The sequence below is a fragment of the Plecotus auritus genome (genome assembly GCF_963455305.1).
Source record: "Plecotus auritus genome assembly, chromosome: 9".
Classification (NCBI taxonomy): Eukaryota; Metazoa; Chordata; class Mammalia; order Chiroptera; family Vespertilionidae; genus Plecotus; species Plecotus auritus.
This window is the reverse complement of record NC_137783.1, coordinates 83,792,987-83,814,877: the sequence shown is the minus strand read 5'-3', so window position 1 is coordinate 83,814,877 and position 21,891 is coordinate 83,792,987. Positions and strand designations below refer to the sequence as shown.

The 21,891-nt window shown below is 40.7% G+C and overlaps 1 protein-coding gene across 1 annotated transcript in view; it reads left to right on the top strand.

The window, feature by feature from the left end:
- Nucleotides 1-21,616, top strand: part of ARHGAP20 (Rho GTPase activating protein 20) — a 95,170-nt gene extending 73,554 nt beyond the window's left edge. The window contains exons 10-15 of the mRNA XM_080640494.1: nt 7,350-7,528; nt 8,880-9,041; nt 12,681-12,790; nt 14,982-15,171; nt 16,499-16,613; nt 17,610-21,616. Coding sequence (XP_080496620.1) covers nt 7,350-7,528; nt 8,880-9,041; nt 12,681-12,790; nt 14,982-15,171; nt 16,499-16,613; nt 17,610-19,486 — 2,633 coding nt within the window. The 3' untranslated portion in view covers nt 19,487-21,616. The remainder of the gene's footprint in view (nt 1-7,349; nt 7,529-8,879; nt 9,042-12,680; nt 12,791-14,981; nt 15,172-16,498; nt 16,614-17,609) is intronic.
- The last annotated feature ends 275 nt before the right edge of the window (nt 21,617-21,891 follow it).

Genomic DNA, 21,891 nt, shown 5'->3' with positions numbered 1-21,891 from the left:
TGCTGCAGGTGCCTCAATGCCTCCTTTGTACTGTAACACATTGCACTGTATGTTCCCCTAAATAGTTTTATTATAAAAAAGGAGGCTGTCCGTGATGGCGGCCAGGAGACTTTGATGCCCTATGTGGATTTGGTACTGATGAGTATGCGAGACTAAGTGATTTCCACAGAAATCTCCCCTTAATCTAATCTGAATTCCCTGTCTCATAGCCATCTCTTACCCGCCCCTTCATAAAAAATGATAGTGATGTTCAGCATAGGACTGTCATTTACCCTTAGCCCAAGTTTGAGCTTTAAGCCCTCAATCAATCTGAAGGTAAGATTGTATAAGAAATAGAAGAAAAAGGATACGAACAAGTGTTAATGAGAAAGCAGAAAATCAATGCTGAGTTTCTGTAACTGCCTTCCGTACCAACGGGGGGACCAATGAACAGTGGCAGCTATTTTATATACACCTCCCCACACATGAACATCCAACTTTATCTTTTTTTAACTGTTTTTATTGTTGACACTATTACAGATGTTCCCCATTTTCCCCTTCCTTTACCCACCTCCATCCAGCCTCCACTCCCCATCTTTCTGGCCATCACCAGATTGTTGTCTGTGTCCATGGGCTATGCATATATGTTCTTTGGCTAATCTCTTCACCTTCTTTCATCCAGTCCCTCCCCCCAACCCCATTCCCTCTCACAGCTACCAGTCTGTTCCATGTATCCAGGCCTCTGGTTATATTTTATTCATTAGTTTATTAGATTTCACATATAAGTGAGATCATATGATATTTGTCTTTCTCTCACTGGTTTATTTCACTTAGCATACAGTCCATCCATGCTGTCTCAAAACAGTTGCTTCTTTTTTATAGCCGTGTAGCATTCCATTGTGTAAAATGGGCCACAGCTTTTTTATCCACTCATCTACTGATGGGCACTTGGGCTGTTTCCAGATTTTAGCTATTGTAAATAACACTGCTATAAACATAGGGGTGCATATATTCTTCCTGATTGGTGTTGGGGATTCTTAGGATATATTTCCAGAAGTGCAATCTCTGGTTCAAAAGGCTGTTCCATTTTTTTATTTTTTGAGGAAACTCCATACTGTTTTCCAAAGTGGCTGCTCCAGTCTGCATTCCCACCAAGAGTGCACAAGGGTTCCCTTTTCTCCACATCCTCACCAGCACTAGTTCTTTGTTGATTTATTGATAGTAGCAATCCTGGCAACTGTGAAGTGATATCTCATTGTAGTTTTAATTTGCATCTCTCTGATAATTAGTGATGTTGAGCATTTTTCTAGCATTATCCTAATTCCAAAAGCAGATAAAGACACTACAAAGAAAGATTTTATAGGCCAATATCTCTGATGAACATAGATGCTAAAATCCTCAACAGAATATTAGCAAATCAGATACAACAGTATATTAAAAAGATCATATACCATGACCAAGTGGGATTTATTCCAGGAATGCAAGGCTGGTACAATGTTTGCAAGTTAATAAATGTGATACATCACATAAACAAAATAAAAGATAAAAATCACATGATTATATTAATAGATACAGAAAAAGCAGTTGATAAAATTCAGCACACATTTATGCTAAAATCTCAGTAAAGTGGGAATAGTGGGAGCATACCTCAATGTAATAAAGGCAATATATGACAAACACACAGCCAACATGAGACTCAATGGGCAAAAACTACAAGTGATCCCCTTAAGATCAGGAACAAGACAGAGATGTCCACTTTCACCACTCTTATTCAGTATAGTACTGGCAGTCCTAGCTACAGTAATCAGACAAGAAAAAGAAATAAAAGGTATCCAAATTAGAAAGGAGGAAGTAGAACTGTCATTATTCTCAGATGACATGATATTGTACATAGAAATCCCTAAAGACTCCACCAAAAACATAATAGATCTAGTAAATTAATTTGACAAAGTAGCAGGATACAAAAATCAATATCCAGAAATAGATGGCATTTTTATACACCAATAATGAACTATTAGAAAGAGAAACTAAGAAAACAATCTTATTTACTATTGCAACCAAGAAATAAGGTACTCTACCCAGGAATAAATTTAACCAAGGAGGTAAAAGACCTGTACTTGGGAAACTATAGGACATTGAAGAAAGAAAATGAGGAAAATACAAATAAGTAGAAGCATATACTGTGTTCATGGATTAGAAGAATTAACATGCCCTTACTACCAAAAGCAGTCTATAGTTTCAATGCAATTCTTATTAAAACACCAATGGCATATTTCACAGATCCAGAACAAACATTTCAGAAATTTATATGGAACCAAAAAAGACCCCAAATAACTACAGCAATCTTAGGATGAACAAAGTTGAAGGGATCACAGAATCAGATATCAAACTATACTACAAGGCCATTGTAATCAAACAGCCTGGGACTGGCATAAGAATAGGCATATAGATCAATGGAACAGAACAGAGATTCCATAAATCAATCCACACCTTTGTGGTCAATTAATATTTTACAAAAGAGGCAAAAGCATACAATGGAATAAAGACAGTCTCTTCAATAAATGTGTTGTGAAAATTGAATGGGTACATGCAAAAAAGTGAAACTACTTAACACCATACACAAGAATAAACTCAAAATGGATAAAAGACTGAAATGTAAGTCATGAAACCATAAAAATCTTAGATGACATAGGCAACAAAATCTTAGACATCTTATGTAGCAGAATTTTCACAGTACATCTCCTAGGGCAAGAGAAACAAAGGAAAAAATAAACAAGTGGGACTACATCAAACTAAAAAGCTTTTGCACAGCAAAATAAATAAATAAAAAATCAACAAAATGAAAAGGGGATCAAGTGTATGGGAGAACATATTTGCCAATGATACAGGTGATAATTTCCAAAATATATGAAGAACGTATACAACTCAACAAAAGGAAGATAATCCATTTAAAACATGGGCAAAGGACCTGAATAGACACTTTTCCAAAGAGAACATACAGATGGCTAGTAGACACATGAAAAAATGCTCAACATCACTGCCCAACTTTTTATTGAATTTATCAGGCATCTTGCCAATATCAGCTGTAAAAACTTACCTTATATTTGAACCATTCATCTGTTCTCCCATAATGGTAAATTGAGTTCTGAAATTTAAGGTTTTTTACTCACATCTGTGGGCCATTTTGAAGGGGTAATATAGAGATGTAGTTTTCCATCCACTAAAATGTGAGCTCCATGAAGGGAGAGCTTTTGGTCTGCTTTGTTCACTGCTGTGTTTCCAGCACCTGGAATAGTGCCTAACATATGTAAATAAGAACTAAAATATTTTTGAATGAATGAATTTATTAATAAGTCTATTGTTACTGATTAAAGATACAGAGGGAACATTACCTTTATAACTAAGCTGAGGAGAATAATATTTTACTCTTATATCTTTATACCCATGCTTTGCAAATTATTTCTCTGGGTCTCTTGTCAATTTTATTTTAATTAATTTGACCTATAAGCAAGGTCGAGAATTCTAAAAGCCACAGCTAGAAGAAAGACTTAACTTTGTATCACCATTTCTGAGGTAGGCTTTCTCTAGTTAGCTTAAGGGAAATATCGCAATTATCCAAAATAACCAGAGGTGAGCATAGTTATCTTCAATCTGTTGTTCAAATTTTGCCTCAGTGTGGGGAAATCTAAATAGTGAAGTATCATACTGAAAACAGAGTAGCAGTAGACCTCTCAGAAGGCTACCCCTGTGACTTAGATCACTGTAACTCAGTTTTGGGGTGGCTAGTCCCCAGTGAAACAGCTGTAGTGTTAATTAGGGGTTCAGGATATAAACATTAGGGATCTGATTTCAAGACCCAACTCAAATCACTTCCAGGAGATCTTTGTTCCTTCAGACAGGTAGTGGCCCTCTTCTCTGTGTCTCTAGAACAGTTTTTACATCTCTCATGTAACACATAAAAATTACATTATAATGATTTCTTTACATGTCTCATTAGATTGTGAGCTTGCTTTAGTCCTGGGATTCATAGCAGGGCTTAGTCCGGTATATAGAACAGAGAAGTTATACAGAAGATTGAGTGGCTTGGTCTCACCTATTATGGGAAAACTTGAGTGAAGCTGAACTCTGGGTTTGAAGTGGCATCATTGGAGAGTGGTCTGACGTAGCTCCTGAGGTTCTAGACTGAACTGGACTCCCAGTCCTGCACCCACTGCAGGCTCACCTGCCACATGTGCTTCAGACCCAGGACTAATGGACCTGAATTTTTATGGTAGATGGTAAAATATAGAATGCAACATTTTTCTTCTACCTGTTTGCTGTATGATTCTACCGTGTTTCCCCGAAAATAAGACAGTGTCTTATATTAATTTTTGCCCCCAAAGACACGCTAGGTCTTATTTTCAGGGGATGTCTTATTTTTCCATGAAGAATACGGTACACATTTATTGTTAAAAGAAAATAAAGGAAATTTATTACCTGTATATGGTACAGTAGTACAGTAGTTGTCAACACAAACCAGACAAACTGTGAATCCTATAGTACCAAGAATTTACTCATTTATTCAATGACAATCATGTCATCACCTTCTGAAACATCATCATAACAATCCAATTCCTGAATTTCCTGGTGAATTTCTTGTGACTCCATTTCTTTCAGAATCAGTGGACCAAATCTCTCATGTTTAGCAATAGCACTGTCTTTAAATGAGTACTTCTTGTCAAGGTAGCCTGCTTGCAGTGCATTTGCAATGCAACTGTCAGTGATTTTCTCCCATGAATTTTTCACCCAAGTCACAACTTCTTGCAGTTTAGGTTTCACAAAGTTTCCACGCTGATTTCTCTCCATTCTATTTTCAATGTAGTCATTAATTTCCATGCGCAAATTGTCTTTGAATGGCTTGTTATTGCAATATCAAGAGTCTGGAGATAGGCCGTCATTCCTGCAGGAATCATTATCTGATCTATTTTTCTTTCATGAAAAAATGTCTTCATGTCTTTAGCACGGTGAGTGCTGGCTGCATCCCAGACTAGCAGACCTCTTTGGCTCCCTCGCATAACAAGCGGCAGCATTAAATCGACCCACTTCCTTATAACTGCTTGTGTGGCCCAGGCTTTTTCAGTTCCAAGAATGAAAACGCCCAAAACACGTTCAATCTTTTCCTTCTTGCCCTTAGAAATGATTAAAGGTGGGATTTTAGTGCCATCCAGACGAATTGCCAAAATACAGGAAACACGTGCACTTTCGTAAGCAGTGGAGGGAATGTACGCCAAGGAGGCAACCCGCTGTTCAATTGTTGTTTGAGATGATTGGCCCATAAACACTGCAGTTTCATCCATAGCAATCATGTTGGAAAGATTGTATTTAGAGAAGTCAGCATCATCAATAAAGGACTTGAATGCAAGTGCTCGCTTAATAACTTGAGTATCTTCCAACCTAAACAATGTTGTAGATCTTCTTAAAGACAGTTCACTTCGCTGAAGGAAATTATCCAGCCAGTGTTGTGATGCTTTGAAGTCTTCGGGGGCTATGTCAAACTGTGGTGCCATTGCAAGGGCAAATTCTTGAATCTGAGCCCTATTCACAACCAAAGCCTTTTTTCAGATCAGGTCTTCCAGCTCGGAAAATAATGGTTGCCGACCTGATCCACACTTGCGCTTTTTAGCATTTCCCTTGTCCACTTGTTCAATGAGGTTACCATACTCAGCTCACCATTTTTGGACCAATCGGATACTCAACATCTTCTCTTTGCAGAAAGCAGTAAGATTTTGGCCCCAAGAGTCTTCCACGATTCCTTTCTTGTACTCCACGGAGTAGCTTTTTCTTTTTGCGCTCATTTCTAGGGGTAAAAAAAAAAGGAATTGGGGTATCAAGGTGGGGGGAGGGGGATCACTCAAAATGACACAGGGGGGATCAGAGGGGGGAATCAAAATGGCACAGGAGAATCAGAGGGGGGATTACCATTTTAGTAACCCCTTTTGATCCTCCTGTGTCATTTTGATTGCCCCCTCTGATCCTCCTGTGTCATTTTAAGTGATCCCCCTCCCCCTACCCCTGTGCCACTGAACACCTTCACCAGACATCCCCCCTACCCCTTTATCAGACATTTACCCCCTGGGGCCTGCCTGGGGACTGTCACTGGGCTTGCTGGGGCCTGGATCTGGGCTGGAGCAGGGTCTGCCAATGACTGAGAACCTTCAGTCATCATGAAGGCGGCCGCGAGCATCAGGTAGTGTCACCAGAGACAGACCAGCACTCACCACCTTCACCGTGTCCCGTCCGCTCTAATCCTCCTGTTCTTCTACACGCATCTGCGAAAGTCTCCTCCTCTCTCCTGCCCCGCGCTCACCACTCACTCCGACCTCCGCTCCGCCTCCACACAGCAGTGATGTCAGGACTCCGCATAACGTCACTGGTTGCTAGACGCCAGTCGGGCGGCCCTAGCGACCAGTTTACGGTAAATTAATTTTCATTCTGAGACAGAGCCTGGGGGCCTTATTTACCAGCTACCTAATACTATTTAGTTTTCTCCTTCTAGGACTTACAGCTGCTGTGGAAACCTCCCCTCCATTCTCTAGTTCTCCAAGCCAGTGGGAGTGCTGGTTTCTCTCCAAATTTTAGTCACCCCACCATCCTGGGGCCTGTCTTCAGGCTAAAGGCTGTAAGAATAGAAAACTTACCCAGTGCCATGCCATTCCCTTCCTCCAAAGTGTCAACTTTTATCTCAAGCACTAGTATTTCCCTTCTTTTGGTCCCTCTTTAGTGCTTCAGGTAGGCTTTTTAAAATTTTTGTCCAGAGTTTATAGTTGGTATTGTGTGTAGATGTTGACGCTATAGGACAGGAGAGAGTGGCAGAAAGGTCTGAAGGAATCCTTAAAGAGCTGTCCTTGTAGCTATCAAATCCTGTGCACATCCATCAATTTTTCTCCTCCTCCTCCTCCTCCTGCTCTTCTTCTTCCTCCTCCTCCTCATCCTCTCTGTCTCACTATTTAATTGTAGTCTAATTTAATATCTTCAACTTTTTTGTGTGCCCAGTCTCATCTTTATGTGTTGGCATGAAACATATATACTTTTTGCTTTAAGCTGTTACAGTACAATAAGGGACCCTTTCTTTCACCTTTGAGAATTCAGTGCCAAAACTCATGTAAATAAACCAGTGATGTTCCAAAAACGAGTAGGGCGATAACCCAAACATTTGATTCTTAATTTATAAAATATTATAATGAAATTTCATAGTGAATTAACAGTAACAGAGGATGCCTGTAAGCAGTTTTTCTCTTTGAGTCACAGTAATGAATGTAACATAAAAATAGAAACTGTAGAAATAAGGTAAAGTGAGTTAAACTGGTTTTTCTACCTCACTTCTTCCTTAGATTCGGGTCAGAAGACTTTTAAAAGGAGAAGATCTATCATCAATTGGGCCTTTTGGCGGGGTTCTGGCACTCACCTGGATAACTTGCCCATGTCCCCAACCTCTCCTATGACAGGACAGCTCTTTGGAGTGTCTCTGCCAAATATCTGTGAGAATGACAATCTGCCCAAACCTGTCTTGGTAAGTCTCATTCTGTCCTGGAACACCAATGGGAAGGGAGATTTGGGGAAGGAGAGAGCTCTGAGAGGCAAATCTATACCCAAATGGAAATATAGACACCCATGGCTTTGGCTGATAATATTTATTATTATTACTTCAAAAAATAAAAATCTGATTAGCTATTAACAGAATCGTACGTTAGACATAATAGGAAGAGATCATCTAATCTCCTTGTCTTAGAAAAGAACCACGTAAACTGCTCAAATAGATTAGAATTTGCTTGGTAGAGAGTTTGCATTATCCCTCACATTTCTCTCACTTCCTTTCTTGAATTCTGCATTGTTCTAAAAATCTCCTTTAATCCCTTTAGCAGCAGAGACTATTCAATCATATGCTTTTTATAAATCTTACATGTGTTTTATTTGTATTTCAAGTATTTACATATAAAGATACATCCTCTGGCATTTAGTTATCTTTCACCTGTATAGAGCGGATCAGGTGAAAACCACTGCATTTGTCTTATCTCCAAATGACCATTGTTAAGCAACATTTATTGAGTATCCAGTGTCCTCCATGTACTCTACTAGATGTATGCATTTTATGGTATATTGGGCATCTGTAAGTGCTAGACACTAGCCTAGCCACTCTATCGATTCCTCTGCACAACAGAGTTAGGGGGTAGTTATCATCATCATCATCATCGTCATCGTCATCATCCCTCCCTTACAAATTTATTTTAAAGCCTTAAGTTTATACTAGATCACACAGTAAATATGTGCTATAATTAGGTTTCAAATCCCATGGGTTGCTTGTCTCCAACACCCATTCTTTTCCTGCCCTGAAGGCAGAAGATGTACAGCTTGAAAGAAAGCAAAATGAAATATGAAATATGGCCGGAATGGACTGGGATGGAGAAAGCCTCCTGGAGGGAAAGAAGGAAGTAAATACAGGAAGTAGAATGAAGTATGGAGATGCATTAAAAGAAAGATAAGCAAGTGGAGAATGAGTTTGACAATAATATTTCCATATTTGGGTAAAAGAGTTTGTATTGGAGAATAATGGGGAGAGAGTAGTGAGATAGAAGAGACCAGGTGACAGAAACCTTAAAGCAAAGAAATCTGAGTTTAAAGTGGCCGTTGATTCATTGAAACAAGACAGTCTCCTTAAAGCAAGTGTTTGAGGTAAAATGGTTTTTAGATGTTGAATAAATGGAACAACAGAGATTTAGAAATACCAAAAAATAAGTTGACTAATTCCTCTAGCAGTCCATCCGGCTGGATCCCCAGAGCCGTCCCCTCATCCACCCTTGCCTCTGGCAGAGAGAGACTGCTGGTATGTGTTAAGTGCCTTTTTCCCCTTTGTTTCCCCATAGGATATGCTTTTTTTCCTTAATCAAAAAGGACCCCTCACAAAAGGCATCTTCAGACAGTCCGCCAATGTGAAGTTGTGCAGAGAGCTGAAGGAGAAGCTGGACGCGGGAGCAGACGTGCGCCTGGACTGTGAATCCATTTTTGTGATAGCGTCTGTTCTGAAGGTAGGAGTTTTCCCTCCATCACCCCACAGTGCACCTCTGGAGAAACAACTGGTTCCTTTCATTTTGACATTATTCCCATCTGCAAAGAACCATAATAGATTAGAACCTAAAAAGTGTTAAAAGTACTTCACAAAGTCAAGATTGTCCTTTAAAAGCCACGGCCAATGAATGGCATGGCATGTCATGTCAGACGTACTTTTTAAGTTTTTCTATCCCACTCCACTCTTTTCATCATGACTTCTGCTACCCCATGCAAAAAAATATAAATTAAGTTAAATTTAAAATAATCAAAACACATACAGCACATTTAACAGAACAAACATCCTAGCTATGATGACTTCCTCACAATCTCACTACCTTCCTAAGAAATGCAGTTATTTCAAAAATATACTTTATTAAACTTTGAAAAAGAAGTTTACTATACCAAACAAGCATTTGCCTAACAACCGAAACAAAAATTGCTCTCTGAGGCCCCTGAAACTTCCATTCATTGATGCAGTCGTGGTGCCTTCCTTGTCCCTAATGTGTTTTAAAGTAAAAGTGGGGCAGGAGTGGCGCTGAACTCGGCCTCCTTTTATAAAAGCCTTCCCTGACATTTTTACGGTTCTCACCCGCACCCCATGGTTACTTAAGTCACATCCACACTTGGCTTAGAGCACTTCTAAAATGTTTTCCTCCCACATTCTTGAAAATGCCTCACATTTTTTGAAAATGTAGAGTCAAAACCAGCTTTTAGCAGAGCTTTTGACCTTAGGGGTAGCTTCTGCAGACCTGCCTGAGGCTTCCATCTCCCAGCTGGGTGGGAAGCACCTTGCCAGGGCAGAGACAAGGCCTGGCCACATCCCCGGGCAGGAGCATAAAAACCAAATTAAGGAAAACATGGTGAAGAAGACTCTCGCACACCCTACTCCTACCCTGTGGGGTGGGGAACTGCTTACAGAATCCTTCTTTATGACTTAATGCACAGTCAGATGATTCTTGGTAAATGGGCCATGTCTGCTCTTAACCCTGCTAGAGGCTGTAAAGAGCACTCAGAAGAACCGGGAAGCTGGAGGCCAGCTCATCCAGTTTGTATTGCACAGGGTCTGTGATTACTCTTCAGCCCTGGAACACAATAAAGATATGCATGGTGTGCGCGGCCAGATATATGTCTGGGAGATACATACGAGTATACACACACAATGACTTTTTCTTTTTTAATCATCTAATTAGACTTTCTCCCATCTCTTAATTTAAGAAGCTAAAGCCTTTGTTTTAGAACATTTTCCTTACCATGCTATTCTTCACAGGGCCACACTTCTTAAGATTTTGTGCTAAATTATTGAGGCTATTACAAAAGTATAATCCTAGAAGAGTTCGACTGCATTCCAAATTGGAGAAGTATTACTTGTACAAAAATAAGCAAAGGACAAAATCTAATGCAAATGATTGAAAGTCTGGTTAAATAGGTTACAAGTAGTTGACATTCTATAACCATGTAACTGCATTTTACTCTCATTTCTTCTAAGTGGCTGCAGGAAAGGACATACTTTTTGCCAAAAGTTAAAGTTTTTGAGTTTTTGTTTTGTTTCTTGTTTTTAAGACTATTTGGAAGTGCTACTTTAGGTTACCTTTAATGTTTTACTTCTGCTGGTTTTGTTTAAGTATAAGCTCAACTCTTCAAACTATAATTGAAAGAAAATTGCTTGAGACGTTGTAACTTTGATCCAACAGACCTTTGAGGGAAAGTTCATTTTTAGCCCTGCAGGAATCTCATCTCAGATGAGCCTGGTAGTCCTGCTGGTGACCGGGGCTCTGGTTTGGGAGGGCAGGAGACTAGGCTGAGTGCTGGGAGTCGGTGATTGTAATTCAGGACCAGCTCTCATATCCTTTCTCAGCTGCGATGGCGGTTGTATTTCATAACTTGTTATTCCAGCTGTGGAGAGTTCATTGAGATGTTACGACCTATTATCTTTCAAGTGTAGGTTTAAGATTTAATGATGTTTTTCTTCAAGACAGATCATAAGTATGTGTTCCACTGAGATTTAAAAAGAGTGCTATTGTTACTGTCCCACTTTGAAATAACAGAGTTTGCCTCTTTGAATCTGACTTTTAAAGTAGGTGCAGCAACTAAAATTAGTTTGGAATTATGAAAATTCAATGCCTTTACCCAAAAAGAGGTAATTTTTGTAAAGACACATCTGAGTCACAAGTATCCAGGTACATTTCTACTGGAAGATGTAATAGAGCAGAGAAATATATAATAGAAAAGGAAGAATCAGTCATCTTCCCGCTTGTTCGCCACTCTTAAAAAAATGTATTGTGATAGGAGACATGACTACAAAGAGGTTTTTTAAAATTATCTTGGCATCTCAGTTATAGTTAGTTGGCCTTCCCTTGTCCTCACTAATATTTGTCCACATGCAAATAGCAACAGCTCAGTAATATCCACCACTGTGTTTGGTACTGTGCTTGGCATTGAAGTGTACGAGTGGAAAGTGAGGGTCCACCCCTACCTTGGGGGACTCATGAGCTACTGGGGGAGAGACACATGTAATCAGCAAACCATAACAGTGAGGTGTCTCAGCCTTCATATCAGTAACATAAGCATGACATGTAAGTAACAAGCTGTGTTGTCTTTTGTAAAGTTGCTGATTTGGTTTTCCAGCAATATTTAAATTGTTCAATTGCATCTTTCACCACTTTCCATGAACTTGCAGAATGATAGCCAACCGTGGGTACAGTGCTTAGACATGAAATTGAGTTTTCTCTGCCTAAAGTTTAATGAGGTAGAGATCAGACTTTGCAAGCTTAGCTTTGCAAATACCATGCCAAAAGCAACAGAGAGCGTTGGCTTAAAACAGAAATGAACATAGGACCAGAACCAAATTTAGTTTATTTGTAAGCTTTTTATAAACAAAGGTCAAACAACAAACATCCTTGGCCATAAGTATATGCGCTATGATCTGGTCTCACCACACCCAGCCCCACCAATGGTTCAGCAGAACAGAGTCTGAAAGGCCAGAGAGGAGGATGTGCTGGGCACATGTTAATCAGTGTACATCAGGCACAGGCTGCCTCCCCGGCTCCCAGAGCCCAGCCACTGCCTGGAATGCTTTTTCTCCCCAAACAGTGAGAGCCCTTCCATGGGGAACAGAAGGGAGGAACTCTGACTATCTCTAGATGGAAATTGCTCCGCAATCCTGCTGGAATATGACGTTTTATTCACTGCTCTGTCCCTAGTACCTGGCACATATGAGTAAATAATGTATAGAATGATTGGATGCTAATTACATTAGGAACCTCACCAATATCTTTGTGCATTTCTTTGAACCAGTGATTTGAGGGGGATGGGGGGATTTAGGATGATTTGCCAGGCTCTGCCACATACACTAGTTTGCTAAAATGTACACAAACAGGCACTTTCAGCCCAAAGAGGTTGTTACAATCCAGACTCCAGTTGCTCCTCTGGTTTTTGCTAGAAAAAAGTCAAAGTATGTGTTTCTACATGTGCACATTAGTGGAGAGTTGGCACCAAGAACTGTGTATTCCAAAGAAGGGAAGACTTAACTCTTTTCAACAAAATGTTTTATAATCGCTCCAGTACATGTTTAGCATGAGAATAATAATTTAAAATATTTATTTTTCCCTCTCTCTCAGGATTTTCTACGACATATTCCCAGAAGTATTTTCTCATCAGATCTCTATGACCACTGGGTCTGTGTAATGGATCAAGGAAATGATGAAGAGAAAATAAATACAATTCAAAGGTAATTATTCTAATTTGGTCAGATCTCAAAAATACTTTTAAAAAAATCATATGTTTTATAAGCTCATCTCGTGAAGTAATGATATCCATGGGGACCAGTTTAAAAACAGATTTATGCTAGCCACTGTCATTATTATGATTGTTTATTCCCTAATCTTACTAACATGGCACACGACCATTGTACACCTTCTATATGTATAAATCTGAGAGGAGTTGACAAAAGCCAATACTATAAACCCAATTTATGATCTTAATTTTGGTAAATATTTAACCAGACAACCCCTTCTATATCTCATTCACCAACTAAATTCACACAGAGAATATTTCCACCTTCAAGGAACTCACAGTCTGGTAGAGTGCACAGGTAAAGCCAGAATTACAATTGCAATTCAGTATAGTCAGTGCTGTAAAAGAGATACGTGGAAGAGGGCATTGTGGGAGCACTGCAGAGAGGCAGGTAGTTCTGGAAAAATGTCAAGGAAAAGGGAGTTGCACTGATGCAGTCTGATCACAAGGAGTGCATCGTCTGTCTATACTCAGGCAAAGGAAGCTGCTGGCAGAGCTCACCCCCAACCCCTCCATATTTCCTGCATTATAAGAGAGCAAGAAAGAAGTGTCCATCAAAAAAGCAATACTTCCAGCTCTTTGAAAGTCCAAAAATCCCAATACCATTTTTTCCATATGCTTCTTCAATACAGTTTTTCTCTCAAACAATTTTAAAATATAAGTTATTATCTACATCCTGCTATTGATAGACATCCCTTGTCTGTAGAAGAACAGGGTACATCTGTTGGAGACAGAAAGCAAAACCTTGTCACAAAATACTCTCTGCTTCCATTATGGTTTGGTGGAAACCATTTAGAGATAGTGAAGGTTAGATTCTGTGCTTGTGGCTCATTGTCTAAAATTTTACACCCTACTGTTAAGGATGATTTCCTTAAAAAAAAGAAAAGGTAACACTATGACTCTCATATAAATATAAAATGAACATGTGTAAAAGATTTCATTTAAATCATTAATTAATGAGAGAACTGATAAGATATTGCAACCAGTTCAAAGGAGATTTCAAACTACCACAACTTATGTAGTTGAATCAGAAATGAATTTATAAATAGATGCAAAACTGGCTTTCTCTACTGAGGTATTGAGGGGTAGTGGGAAGGCACAAATAAATCATTCGTCTCTTGACTAGACAGAATTTTCAATTCTGTGAGCAAGTGTTAGGTGCACTGTAAGTCATCAATAACTTACAGAGTTTGTAGAGTTAGCTCAAAGGCTTAGGGCCTCCATAAAACCAGGTAACCCAAAGAGTGTGCTAGACAGTGTCTCACTTTCCATTGAGCACACTCAGCAATCTTTTGGTCTGTTTCAATATCTTTTATAATCTGTCCCTATAAACTACACTCATTGTGAGTTCATTGTACTGAAGAAATGCCTCTGTTGTTTTTGCAACGGGAATCAGACTAATTTTCTCCTCTTGGTTGCAGATTCTTGTTTTAAAAAAGCAACAACCATGATATCAACATATAAGTTTTCTGGATGGTAGTAAATATTATTTTCAGTGATGATAATTTAAAAACCTCTTATCATTTACAAAAGGAGAACAGTAGGAAATAGACTATCATAAGCTTGACTTATATGTGAAAGTGATACCAGTGAGATGAGCCTTGGGACAAATTGACTTTGGAAGCTAGTGTAGCAGAGCCTCAGCTCTCAGAATGAACTAGGCAGTCTTAATAGTTCAAGTTTGGGTTCCCACCAAGAGATACACTTGGAAATAAAGGAGCACTTTAAGTTTAATGGTTGTTGAGTTTCATCAGAAAGATTTTGTGGGGTTTTGCTGGAGAATATTCTGAAATGTTACAGGATTTAACTAAATTAAAATACATTATATTAGTTTCAGGTAAATATTTTGGGTAGCATTTTTTGTGAGCCATTTTTGTGCAGTCTCTTACACTTTCATTGAGTTGTGAAGACAGTGTACAAAATAAATAGCTAAATCCCCAGGCTTATTTTCTCTCTCTCTGTACAGGCAGTGCTCACTTTGCATGGTACCATGTTACTGAAACTCCTGCACATCTGGACTGTGTTTTGCTTTGCATGAGGAATTCATGGAAAGCGAGGGTTGCCTGTTTATACAAATAGTTTATGAAATGTCTTGCTTAAAGAGTGCCTTTTTCTTCTATCTTCAGGCTGTTAGACCAGCTTCCGAGAGCCAATATTGTTCTTCTAAGGTACCTTTTTGGGGTACTACACAACATTGAGCAACACTCCTCATTCAATCAGATGACCGCATTTAATTTAGCAGTGTGTATCGCTCCAAGCATTCTTTGGCCTGCTACTTCCTGCAGCCCAGAATTAGAAAACGAATTTACAAAAAAGGTAATGAAGTTTTTCATTTTTATGCCCTGGGAGACTGAGTCCCCATTTTGAAGCTAAAATTCAGGGTATTAATTCTGAAAGACATTTTCTTAAAGAACATAAATTTGGGTTCACTAATTGTTTTATCCTATCCTGGTAAACTATAGAAAAGTGGTTTCTGAAGCAGAAAAGTGATAGCAGTTGGGTTAGTTCTCTTTTTCCTTGAAAGAGGCAAAAAAACTGTGACTGACTTCAACCACAGAATGATAAGCAGTTGGTTGGAGAAAAGAAACAAGAACTTTGAAGTTAGACAAGCCAAGGTTCACGTCTCAGCCCCACTACTTGCCAGATGTACACTCCTGGGCAAAATTAGTTACACTGATCCAGTTTCTCCTCTGGAAAGTGGAGGTGGTGATAATACCTTGCTCATACAGTGGTTACTTGAAACCACACCCCTGTGGTGCCTGGCACGCCCAACATTCTGTTTGCTCCTTTGCTCAGCTATTGGGGCAGGGAAACTACAACGAGACTCCAGTACAGCTCAGTGGAGGCAGAAAGCTCCCTGGTGAAGTCTCACCTCTTCTGCGGTAGCCTCCCCTTAGGGAGACTGCGGGAAGGAAGTGCCTGGGGAGAGAGCAGTGGGGCAAAATGCAGGTTTTCTCCCCAGCTGTCTCTCTCCTTCACAGTCAACCCATAGGGGATGCCCTCTTCCCAGACCCATGACACTGCCTCATACATAAGAAATACATTCATGCCGAAACCGGTTTGGCTCAGTGGATAGAGCATCGGCCTGCGGACTGAAAGGTCCCAGGTTCGATTCTGGTCAAGGGCATGTACCTTGGTTGCGGGCACGTCCCCAGTAGGGGGTGTGCAGGAGGCAGCTGATCGATGTTTCTCTCTCATCGATGTTTCTAACTCTCTGTCCCTCTCCCTTCCTCTCTGTAAAAAATCAATAAAATATATTAAAAAAAAAAAAGAAATACATTCATATGTCTGTCTAGTGATGCTTCACAGGCTTTAATAACGAAGTGTATTTCTTTACCCCAAACACTGTAGAGAATATGTAAAACTACCCTAATTTTAAAGACAGAACCATTGGGATGAAAATGTTAGTATTAAGCCAAAACCACGAATAATAAATGTGGTCCACTGATTAAAATGTGTTTCTCTCCCCAAATTACTCTTGTCATAGCTTTTTAGGGGAAACTCTTTTGTATACTTTTAAAACAGACATTTTTTTCTCAGGATTCTTTTGCATTTTTGTTGAAATCAGCACTCATATATTAAGTATGGTTTATAGATATGCTGTATGGAAAGTGGCACTTCAATTTTGTTCCTTTTTGTACAGGTTACTCTGCTTATTCAATTTCTGATTGAAAATTGCTGTAGAATATTTGGAGAAGAAATCACTTCCCTCTTTGGAGAGGTGTCAGTGAGGTGTGACATTAGAGAGAATACCTCAGGTATTGTGATTAATTGGATTGTTTTCCTATGAGAAATAGACGCGTGTCTGTGAAGGTGGTGGGACAGGGGTTGTCCTGGATCCCACAGCAGCTCCGGTGAAGGGAGCCACTGGCCTGGGTCAGTGGGCCGAGGGCTGCTTCATTAGAAGGCCTGCTGGTGTGAACACTGGTGGGGTTCACATAGATAAGAGAGATCCCCCAATTCGGGAACCTGTTAGCACTTGGTGTTAATCTTTTTTGTAAACAGAACTTTACAAGGAATGCTAATACGCATCAAAGGAATGGAGTTAAAGCTGGAGCAGAAGGCCCAGAGGCTGCAGAGGCAGCCGGGCTTTTTCTTTCTCCCCTTCCTCTGCATCCCTGGGACACTCGGGATGCTGGTGGCTCTAAAACCGTTTCTAAGCAACGGCATCCAGACTGTGAAGTCCTGTACCACCAATGACTAGTTATGTCACCTTTGGTCAATTATTCTCTGCCACTGAACATTGATTCTGTATCTATAAAATATGGATACCCATAATGCCTAACTTTTATGGTTGTTTTAAAGATTAAATAAATAATGGATATTAAAGAACTCTATCAAAGAGAAGTTGTCAGGGTTAGTAAATAATTGCCATGAGAGGGAATTTCGTGTATTCACCAACAAGCCACGCTAGAAGGCAGTCTCATTCAGAATCCAGGTGTACTTGGCATTGATTCCTTTATTTTTTTGTATCATTTCTCGGTATTATGACATGTCTCTTTGCTTTGAGGAAATCTTACTTAAGGAAAGCCCATTTCTTCAGGAACTGAGATAAATCTAGTACACCCAAACAATTTTATTTTGTATTCTGCACTGACAAATTGAGAGATTGTGAAAGATCTTTTTTTCTTAAGTATAGAAATTTGAAAAATCTACATGAAAAGAGAATTAAACTAAGCATCACAGTTTTTGTTTCTTTAGGCAGCATGCACTTGGAGTATTTAACGAGGTTATCATGGTTTGATTTCCCGCAGATATCTCTTGCTTACAAATGACTGACTCCTCCTATGACAGCTTGGAAAACGAGCTGAATGAGGATGCTGATGCTCCGTGCAGTGACTTGGTAACGACCCTCGGCCAGGGGAGCAGAAGCATGGACTCCGTCCTCACCCTCAGTGACTATGACCCCGACCAGCCCGAGCTGGAAGGTCTTTTAACGCTGAGCGACTTTGACTTAGACCGTCCTAAACATGAAGACATTCAAATGGAAGGGCCTCTTGATTCCAAGCCGGTGACTGTCACAGTGCTGTACGGAGAGGCCACCCTGCAGGACCATGCCGGGGCCCCATCCGGCACAACCACACCCAGCTCTCTGTCCATGGCTGCAGAAGATGCTCCGAAAAGCCCTCGGCGACACCGGCGCTGCTCGGAGCCCAGCATTGACTATCGAGATGCAAAGCTTTCCTCTTTCCGGGAGTTTTACCAGAAAAAGCTACGCAAGTCCAGCTGTGATGCAATTCTCTCACAGAAAGGTGAGGACCATCTGAAGCAAAATGAACCCCCACAGGAGGAGGGTAAGACGTATTTTAAACAGGCTCTAGTCACAGGCACTGATAACAAGAAAAATGCCTCTAATAAAAATGCTAAGAAGAAGGGCTTCTTTGGTCATGAAGGAAGCCATGTGAAGCTCCTCCCTCCCTCAAAGCCAGTGGCCATTTCTGTGGCATCTTGCAATTACATATCCTCACATGATTGTCCCAGGAGTCAGCCCTCAGATGCAGACACACCTGGACACGCCCCGCCACATGCAGCAGATGCCCCCAAGAGTTCCAGGAGGCACCGGTGCTGCTCAGAGCCCAGCATCAATGACCAGCACTCCAAGCTGAGCTATCTCAGGGGGATTTTTTCAAGGAAACACAATAAAGCCAGCTATGAAGTAGGCCCCTTGCCTGGAGAGGAGGAGTATCTCCAGCAGCACAAGTCTTTACAAATGGAGGGGCAGAAGCTCATTAACCAGAGCTTGGTCATGGGGATCGAGGTGGGCAAGAGCGGTGCCACAAGCCAGAGCACTGAGAAGCTTTTACCCTCAAGATTAAGCATCTGCCCCAGGACTAGCTGTTCCAGCTTGTCCTCCCCAGGCACCTCCCCATCTGGGTCCTCAGTGAGCTCCCAAGACAGTGCTTTTTCTCAGATTTCAGAACATTCCGTGTTTACACCCACTGAAACATCCTCCCCAATAGATTGCACTTTTCAGGCCCACAGCCAGCAGGGAGAACCTTCCGACTTCAGCAGCTCCAGACTCATTTCTGGAGTGTCTGGTCCCGCCTCTGGGCAGGCCAGCAGCCGCCTGGCTTATACAAAAAAGGACACCTTAGAGCGGCATTCACACATGCATTCTGTAACCCTTCATCCCAGCACATGGTTAAGAAATGGTATGGCCAGTTTAAAAAACTGGTCCCTCAAAAACAAAGCCAGGGCAGCCAGACCAGAGGAAAAGAAAATAGCTTCTCTACCAGGGCCTGCAGAGCCACCTCCACATGCTTCTGGGGTTCCAGAAGCCAACCCACAGCAAGAGACACAGAAAGACATGCCCCTGCGGGCACCTGCAGGACTTGCAGCTGTGCCGGCAGCCCAGCAGCACAGCTCCGATCCCAGCCACGTCTCCGAGCCACGCGGTAGCTCTCCATCCAGCCTAGTGGAAGGCACATTGGAGCTTTGTCTGAAGTCACAGGAGGAAGGAGAGAGTAGCGGGCAGTGCTCTCCTGGTACCCCGCCCTGTGAGAGATCCTCACCCAGCTCTTTGGTTATGGATGATGAGTCTAGCCCAGACTCAGGGCCTATAGTAGCATGTGATGTTGCAGACAAACATTCAACCAAAGACATTTTACCACAAGAAGAACCTGATGTCTAGAAGAATAGAAAGTGGCCTAAAAATTACATTGAGACAATAATCATTATGACCCCTTTGTATAAAGTACCTGGAATAGGTAGCATAAAGATAATTATTGCTAATACTTAGGACAATAAAATAATTCTCTTTACAAAGACCATGTGGCAAGAAGTTTAACTACGTTAATTCATTAGAGCATGGGACTGGGCCTGTCATGATTTTAGAGATACTAGCAGAGAGTTAGAGAAAGTGTCTTCTTTTTTTTTTTTTCTTTACTTTTTTTAACTTTATTGAATTTATTAGGTAACATTGGTTAATAAAATTATATAGGTTTCAGGTGTACAATTATATAATACATCATCAATATATTGTATTGTGTGTTCACCACCCAAAGTCAAGTTTCCTTCCATCATCATTTATCTCCCTTTACCCTCTTCTTCACTGCTACCCTCTTTCCTTCTGGTAATCACCATACAGTTGTCTGTGTCTATGAGGTGTTTTTTTTTGTTTTTTATTTTTTTTGGGGGGGGACTTAATTCCTTCACCTTTTTCACTCAGCTCCCCAATCCCCATACCCTCTGACAGCTGTCAGTTTCTATGAGTCTGTTTCTATTTTGTTTGTTAGTGGAATCATGTGGTACTTATTTTTCTCTGACTGGCTTATCATTTAGCATAAAAAGGAAGCATGCATTATACCAGGTTAGTCTCCTGAGAAGGCCAGGGTATCATTAGTGAAGAATGGAGACTGTGGGGAGAGGGGAAGGGTGCAGACAAACAATCCACATTCCATGGAATATGTTCAATAAATAAGCAAGAAAAATGCCACTAATCAAAGTATTGGGAAGAAAAGCATGCCCAGTAATGAAGGAAATCATGTGAAACATTTCCCTCAATCCAAGTCACTGGCTATTTCTGTGACTTCTTAGAGTCATATGTCCTCGCAGGATCATTCAGAAAATAGCCCATGATGTAGCTAGACTGGGAAAAAGGAGAGTGGCTCAAGAGCCATGAGTATCATGATGCCATTTTTTGTTGGTTGTGTTGCTTGATTCATTTTTCCATTAGCACTGCATCGCTTTGCAAAGGCTCTAGTAAACAGCTGGGCAGAGAAAGATGAAATGTTGCTCATCTCCGTGTTCTTTACAAAGGGACTTGTGCTGGGAGCATTCTCCAGAAACACAGCTTTTCCAATTAGAAGGTGACCTGAAAGCACTCGTTACCTGAGGGTGGGGGGAAACTGCAAAACAGTCCTTTCTCTGTTACACAAATGCTGTTGCCAGCATGATGAAAGCCGTCCGGGCTCCTCTCTGCCAAAATGGTTTTCTGTGGCCCCGCCTCTTAGAGTAGTCAGCCAGAACACGTTACTGATAAGTCATCCTTTTTCTGATTATCATTTGGCCATAGAGAGAGCAATTTTGAGTTTACCAGCTTATGAAGAATTGCAGAATAGAATAACCACCAAAGTGGCTATCGGGCCTTCTCAGTCGCTGGCTTTTGATTTCCCTACCTCCAGGAGTTTTTACATACTTTTGTCCCAAATGACTCATGGTATACAGATAGTGTATACCCCACCCATTGGTTTATATCCATGGACACTTCTCTCTCTTGCCTTAAAGTGACACTGGCACATCTGCTGGATTAACTCCATTGATTATTAGGTCTTGCCAGCCAGTATGGAGGGATAGAGTCAGGAAAGGATGTGCATCTTCCTTCATTTCAAGTTGTTACTTATAAGAAGCTGCTTAGAACCCACTGGGTCTCTCTAGTCCACCATCAAATGGACCTTTCTCCCACAAACTAGCTTATTCCGAACTATATTTCTGAGCCATTAGCAAGCTTTCATGTTAAGTGTTCTTTCCCTATTGTCCTAAATGTTGCTTTTTTTTTTTTCAGTTAAAGGGGGAAAAATGTTTTCTGGTGGCTCTGGCCAGGTAGTTCAGTTGGTTAGAGCATCGTCCTGATATGCCAGGGTTGTGGGTTCAATACCCAGTCAGGGCACATACAAGAATTAACCAATGAATGCATAAATAAGTGGAACAATAAATCGATGTTTCTCTCTCTCTCTCTCTCTCTGTCTCTCTCTCTCTCTCTCTCTCTCTCTCTCTCTCTCTCTCTCTCCTTCTCCCTCCCTCCCTCCCTCTCCCTTCCTATCTCTCTAAAATCACTAAAATACATAAAAATAAAATGTTTTCTGTAAGATATAACAGGTCTTTTCAGTATTAGCTATTGGTGCTACCTACCTCTGGGGTACATAGCCCTGTTTGCCCTTAGCATTATAATTAGCTTTTATAAATCTGGGTCCAAAGAACTCCTTCATGACACTGGCCATCTCAGCCACAGGTGTGAAGTAGATTTCACTTTGTCCTATAGTATGACCTCTAAGAGTCCATATGCATTTTTTGCTATATAGAAAGGCAACAGGGATC